The sequence below is a fragment of the Saccostrea echinata genome, unplaced genomic scaffold (assembly GCF_033153115.1).
Source record: "Saccostrea echinata isolate AGI-Se365-2 ecotype Australia unplaced genomic scaffold, CSIRO_AGI_Sech_v1 ptg000002l, whole genome shotgun sequence".
NCBI classification, from domain to species: Eukaryota; Metazoa; Mollusca; class Bivalvia; order Ostreida; family Ostreidae; genus Saccostrea; species Saccostrea echinata.
This window is the reverse complement of record NW_026889751.1, coordinates 28,256,600-28,263,579: the sequence shown is the minus strand read 5'-3', so window position 1 is coordinate 28,263,579 and position 6,980 is coordinate 28,256,600. Positions and strand designations below refer to the sequence as shown.

General features: G+C 32.7%; 1 protein-coding gene across 1 annotated transcript; it reads left to right on the top strand.

The window, feature by feature from the left end:
* Positions 1 to 3,523: 3,523 nt before the first annotated feature.
* LOC133202308 (ARL14 effector protein-like) lies at positions 3,524 to 6,980 on the top strand. Its single transcript, XM_061338107.1, has 3 exons — positions 3,524 to 3,651; positions 5,515 to 5,630; positions 6,108 to 6,980. The coding sequence occupies exons 1-3, from the start codon at positions 3,535 to 3,537 to the stop codon at positions 6,337 to 6,339; spliced, it is 465 nt and encodes a 154-aa protein (XP_061194091.1). The 5' UTR covers positions 3,524 to 3,534; the 3' UTR covers positions 6,340 to 6,980.

Genomic DNA, 6,980 nt, shown 5'->3' with positions numbered 1-6,980 from the left:
CTATAATAAAAAAGAAGTGTCCATGAAACAAAAATAATGCCAGCAGAATTTCTTATTTGAGTTTGATCTTGACCTTCACAGTACATGAATATTAGAGTACAGCAAAAAAAATATGGCTGTTATGTTTACAGTTGTCAAGGTCAAGTCACGAAGAAGCAGTGAAACAGACAGACATGCAAGCCACTGAAAACTGAATTTAATACCCAGGATTCAAATAGCCTGGAGGGGATTTAAAAGGTTTTTTTTTCTAAAATGGAATTCAAATTATCAATGCTATTAACTGAATAAGCTTTTCTTGATGTTTTTAGCTACTTTATTTGGTAAGCTCAATTTTTACTGATAGCTGGACTTACAGACAAACAATAAGATGATGTATGCTTAAGGAAGCTCTAAAAACTAATGAAAAATGTTTTTTGGACTTTGAGAAAATTCACTGTATCATTTAAAGGTGCACATACTGAGTTTATCTACCTCATTTTCAACATAGAGTACATGCTATATTTCTCCAGGAAAAATGTTCAAAGACAATGAAGTACAAGAGAATACATGCAAAAATGTTCTTTAATTACTTTATCTTAATACGTTCCATTTCCACTATGGAAGAGTTATACTTCTTAGTGCGCTTTTTTGTGAAAAAGTCGGAAAATGTACAAATCTCGCGGGATTTCTGGGACAAACGTAACGTAAACGTAAACAATATGTTGAATGTCGATGAACAAATCCTAAGAAAATGCAAATGAAATATTTTATTGTTCTGGACTTTATATACATCAAGAGTAGGAATGACAACGATATCAATTTATATCTATTGTTGATCGTATGTATCTATTTATCGTATGGTACATCTAAATACAATACACATGCCTCGGAAATATCGTATTTTTTATTAATGGATGATAAATTTAGGGTTCTTGCTCTGTTACATATGTCTTTTAGTTCTTCTATTCTTTAATTGGAATGACAAATACATTTAACATTTAAAACTGGATTGAGATTGGCATGTTTTGTATTATCCGCTGTCCCAGTCAGACGACCAAACACGCCTCTAATTTTGAAGAGTTCACTAATGGAAATAGAACGTATTGATCTGTATACTGTTAGGAAGACAATTATCTGTTTCAAATTGTGTCATTTACTGTACATTTGTTCATCAAAGGGTAGATCACTCTAACTGCAGAAAACTACCAGGTAATTAGAATTCTTTGGTGAGCAGTGTTTAGAGCTTCCTTAACATTTTGTTTGTAGTAAACAATATTCGCACCAACTTAACTCGGTGAAACTTAACTGATTTCTCTTCGATAACACTTTCTCTATTGTGAAATATACAGTGTATGTCACTGTTACTTTGTATATGTTTTGGTACATGTAATAACTTTTTAATGAGGGATAATATGGATTAATATTTCACATGCATTACCTGTGACAAAACCTTTCAGAATGTACAGATATCCAACAAAAATACATATGTCTAATGCTTAGCAAATGAAAATATAATTTGTCTGAACATTTAACATCTTTACTTAGCCATTTAAGAAATAATGTTCGTGTTTTTGTGAATATTGCAGGATAATCTCCGAGGTTGAGAAATGTTGTTCGAAATATAAAAGCTGAGGCAACAACATTTCGAGACCGACGAGATTATCTTGCATCATTCAAGACAACAAGGACTTTATTTCTATTCTAATGACAGTGCTAAATACGGCTGATCATTTCCGCTATAAAGAAACGAATAAGGTCACCATGTGGCATTTCACTGTTCCATTTAACACCAGAGGATAAATTTTTTTGTTTATTAGTGTATCAATTGCATAGAATGCAGACGATTTGAGCTTTTGTTGGGTTAAAAAAATCTTTTAATTATTCATAAATTTGTTTGTAACATATATCAGTTTTTATGAATGTAAAATAACAAAATCAGTTGTCTAATTCATTGCATTATCAGTAAAATTACAGAGTGTATATGTTGTGGGGAGGTCCGTGGAACACCCCAGCTTAGCAATAAAAAACAACATTTATCAGCTGTTTTAAGCAATACACACTCTATAGACTGCGGAAGACAACACATCGATATGGTCTTAACAAGTATTAGATTCTACAGTGAAATATTCATTTAAACTGTACAGGTTTGAATCAAATGACTTCAAATTGTACAAAATTTAAATGTAACGTCAGGCAGATCGATGGGTTTTTAACGCAAGTCATTGTGACGTAGGCAACCCAATTTATATGATTTAAAGTAAATTTTTTATCCAATCAGATGGCATCTTACAATCAGAATTAAATTATTGGAGAATAATGTCTGCGGCATCTCTTTGATCTCTGCAATAACTGTAGTAGAATTTATAGTGTTAATTGTATATGCCTATATAAATTTTAATGCCACATATTCAATCCTTTTTTTTAAATTTCTGAATCAAACAAAGAAAATAATTAAACAGATGCTTCTTTTTTCAGAAAACTGCCTATAAAAGAATTATAGCTTTCATAGTGCTTTCTGTAAATGAATTATATAGACACACACAAAAATTATTTATAACAATTTTGCTCAACTCTACCAACTTTGTGATCCCGAGATTTTGCAAAAATGACAATTGATGCTGCATACAAAAGGTATCAAGATTTATTTCTTATTTATATGAATTGTAATTTCTTTGGGCTTTCCATGTGAATTTAGTAATGACATGTTTTTGAACTACTGCAAATAAACTAAATCAGCTGTATATAGGTCAATCCACATTTTGCAAAGTTGTGTACCTTTGCAGGGTCAACTAAAAGGTCAAAAGGGAATAAAATGTTTTTTCTTCTTCATGCTACCAAACCTTTGGATGTTCCGTGATAAATTCTATGTCTTTCGATGCATGAGTAACCCCATCCTGAGGCAAACAAAATATAATAAAAATGGTATTTTAATAAATGTTAAATGACAAAGGCTACTGTGAGGACTATATGGATTTTCCCCAGAGATGGGACCAAGGGACATAACTTTTGAAAAGCGTGTATTCAACTACACAGATTACTGTATACTGCTTTACTTATAAATAAGACAAGGCATTCCTGTTGCATAATATGCAATGAAACAGCATGCTTTTAACAATTGACTGTGCATAACTTAAGGTATAAATCTTTGGGGACGTATTGCAGGGTAAACGAATAACCCCTCAATCAAAGCAAACACTCAAAACGTGCAATCACTGACTTTACCTAAAGTTTGACAGCTGTTGGGAATGTTGAATGTTTGCTTGGTTCTTTTTTTTCTTACATGGAGAACCAGTTTAGTTACTTAAAAAAAGAAAGCTATCGATGGGATTTAATAACTCCGGATACATGAATTAATTCAAATAAAACAAGAAAAAAATCATATTAAAATGTCATTTCGGTAATTACGTGTATATATTTTTTTAGTTGTTAAACACGATTATTGAAAGTGAAATATTCTAGGGAGAAATTATACAAAGTCTTGACATTTGACAATGAACCAATTGTGGTACAAATTACTAATACACGTGGAATTTTTTGCAAACTTCCGGTAAAATAATGGAAGAAGAAAGCCAGAGAGAAGATGCAAGAAAATTAAGATCAAACGTCTCGTCACAGAAGTCAACAGATGATGAAAATTCTAATTCTAATGACGGAAAAAATGATGAGTTGTCAGTAAGTACACATCCCCCCTAATGCAATGGATATGTCATTAAAAATCCGTATGTTTTTAGAGGAAATTCAAGTTAAGTGGGATTTAACAAGTGAAACTAATCCACTAAATGAGAGTTGCAGTCTTACTTGAATTTTGGAATTCCAAGAAATTGTATGCAATTAATTAAATCAAAAGGCAAGTCTTAAATTCCAAAATGACTTTTATGAATTAAATAAAATACAGAAATCAAATGTGAAAATATTTATATGTCAGTTTGTGATCAGAAGTCTAAGTAGGTAAACTTGTTGCTTATGACTTTCCTGCAAGTTATGAATTTTATTTAAATTTTTTTTGGGGGGAGGGGGTGTTCTCAAAGAATGTATTCTTGGACTGGCATGCCAGAGGCCCTGGGTTCAATCCCCAGCAGAGGTACATAAATGTCTCTGTTACATTTGGCCCCCATGTTGGGACAACTCATGCTCACGCAAAGTCACACGTTGAAAGGCGAGATATCATGGTGTATGTAATTTTGCCTTCTGACACCAAATTTCTGTTTTGTTTCCATCAGAATTACAGAAAGGATGTTGGTCCAATAAGAAGTGGTACTGACTCATGGTAATTAAGAAGTCTCATTCACAATGAGAAATAAACACTCAATTGTCTCTGGTGCATCAGAAATGCCTTCAGCTTGTAGGTCACATGATACAACACTATGATGTGGCAATTCAGTACCATCAGCACACTCAGGTGTAAGTAGACATTCAACTAGATGCAATGGAATATCCTATACAATGTTTTTCCTAAGAACTGGCTACTGGCCAAATTGTCTGCTTCAATTGATAAAAATGCTACTTTGAAATAGAAAAATGAAAATTTATGTTGTAAGGTCCTCAGGGATTTGTCATAAACCTCAACCCAAAGCCTGTTAAAATTGATCTCTAACCCTTTACTTTAAAATAAAGGGAAAACACTGCTATAGATAAGTATGATAAAACTTGTGAGTTACAGTCAACACAGCAGTATCAATGAGTGTCTGTGTCATCACACCCTGTACACACACTTCCATTTCATTAGATAACCCAGCAAGAGTTGCATTCTGTCTTGAAATGGGTTTCCTAGTCCCATATGGAATAAGATCATGTAGAAGTCTTGAATGATCTAGTCTAACATGGCAATTTGTGTCTAAGTGGCCATATTGTCCACATCTAATGCATAAAATTTGTGAGTAAGTTTCAGTGGGACAAGATTCTTCCTTAGAGCCTCTAATTTGTTCCTCATTAGTGGCTTCTATTGGATTAATGGGTCAGACGGGTTCAATCGCCAGTGTCCAGATAGCTCAGTTGGTAGAGCACCTAACTGGAGATTCAGGGGACCTGCAGTGGGTTTAAATCCCAGTCTGGTCCACTGCATTTTTCTCCTCTTAACAGCACAAGCATTGATGTAGCAAGGTCAAACATTTAAGCACAGATGAGGCTGCAGCAATGTGTACACCAGGTCAAATGCTCCCTGCATTAATTTTAGCCTGGTAACACAACCTCTATTTATAGAATGTGGCACTGACAGGGGGACTTGATAAAAACCTTTTGCATATTTTAACCAATTACATGTATAAGTCAATTGAAGAACGTAGGGGAAATTACATTACCATTAAGGATTATTTGTTTAGAAAATTCTTCATTTTACTTTGTTTGATTCAGTGTTTGTGTTGTCTCAACAGTGGTTTAGAGTAGACACTATATTTCTTAGTGTAAATATAATGTGGGTGTGAAGCATCAGCATATCAGCATGTGACAAAAGCTGATTATTGCTCTACAAGCAAATTGCCCGGCTGAAAATGATATTTATAATTTTCTGAATTACTTAGAAATGTTTGATCTTTACAGAGTAAACACCTAAAGATGTTAAAGTTTAGGAATCCAGGGAAGTTTATGGAAGATTTCGATCCAGAAAGAAGTGCACGAGAGATGAGAAAAATGAATAGGAGGATATACAGAGAAAAGTAAGCTAAAGATACGTAGAAAAAAAAATATATATATAAAGATTAAATACAGGAAAGAAAGCTTTAAGATATTTAGAGAAAAGTAAGCTAAAGAATATAAATATATTCTAATACAATTTATCAAAATAAGTAAGAAAATAGAAGGGTATATATAGAAAAGTACTGGGTAGGCTATTTAGAGATCAATTAATGTATTTTATCTCATCAACAATTGCTTACACTTGATCTGTTAATATAATTTTAGAGGTAATAGTCTAGTAGAATTATTAGTAATGAAGAAACATCCTGAATGATAATCAGTCTTTTTCTTTCTCCAGCAAGAATATATTGCTTTTTTATCATATGAACTTCTTAATTTATGAAGAAATCCATTTTATTATGAAATACTTGATAAAATCATATTTCCAAAAATACATTCTTAAGTTATGATTGCCTGAATAATTACATTAAACCCATATCTTTCCTGTTTTCCTTCAGCATTAAAAAGAACCAAGTGTATGATGAGAATGGAATACTGCTGGAGAACAGTCAGGATTTGTGTGACTGTTTAGACCTCTCCTGTAAAGGTTGCCACTTTCCTTGTCCTAAATGTGGCTCCCAGAAATGTGGCACCGAGTGTCGATGTGGAAGAAAGTGGATTTACGAACATGTGGAAGTGGAGGGCACAAATCTTATTTTAAAATGGCCGACAGGGGAGAACAAATGGTGATCCTCGTTAATGCTCAGATAATACAGTCAATGTCAAGGCAGCATTCTTCACATTAAGTTTATATTGTCAGTGTTAACTCGTATCAAGAAGCTCAGTATTACAAAAGAGATAATGAGTGATTATAACTTTATTAAAACTTTTGTATGTCTCAAAGTCTGGTCATTATGTCAGGCCATTGTTATATTGCTTTCCTCAGAAACAAAAAAGACAATACTGATTATTTGTGGAATGTCTTTATTGTGGAATCCAAATGTCCTATAAGAAATGGCATACATTGACATATTTCAGAACATAATACACATAGCGGTACTTGCATTTGATGCATGAAAATGTGTAACAAGTAAACATTCCAGGGAATGGCTGATTTAGGTCTAAAATTTTGCCTCAAACTAAAGGTGTTAGTCATTCTTATGAATACTAAGTATAAATCATCTGAATTCAAAATTTTCTTTTGGAATTGTTTTTCCACATTTTAGTAAGTTGATGATGCATCTATCTTTTTGTGAATATATGGTAAGGACATGAACTACAATGGTATCATTAGAATATTCATCATCATTGTTTATAAATTACATGTGTATACTTTTAACATTGTAAGCAAAATTCATTTTGAAAGCAAAACTAATAAATGCATAAATTTT

Coding starts and splice junctions, on each gene's coding strand:
- LOC133202308 (XM_061338107.1), top strand. CDS start 3,535: ATGGAAGAAGAAAGCCAGAGAGAAGATGCAAGAAAATTAAGATCAAAC. Junction 3,652..5,514: donor GAAAAAATGATGAGTTGTCA/GTAAGTACACAT, acceptor TGATCTTTACAG/AGTAAACACCTAAAGATGTT. Junction 5,631..6,107: donor AGGAGGATATACAGAGAAAA/GTAAGCTAAAGA, acceptor GTTTTCCTTCAG/CATTAAAAAGAACCAAGTGT.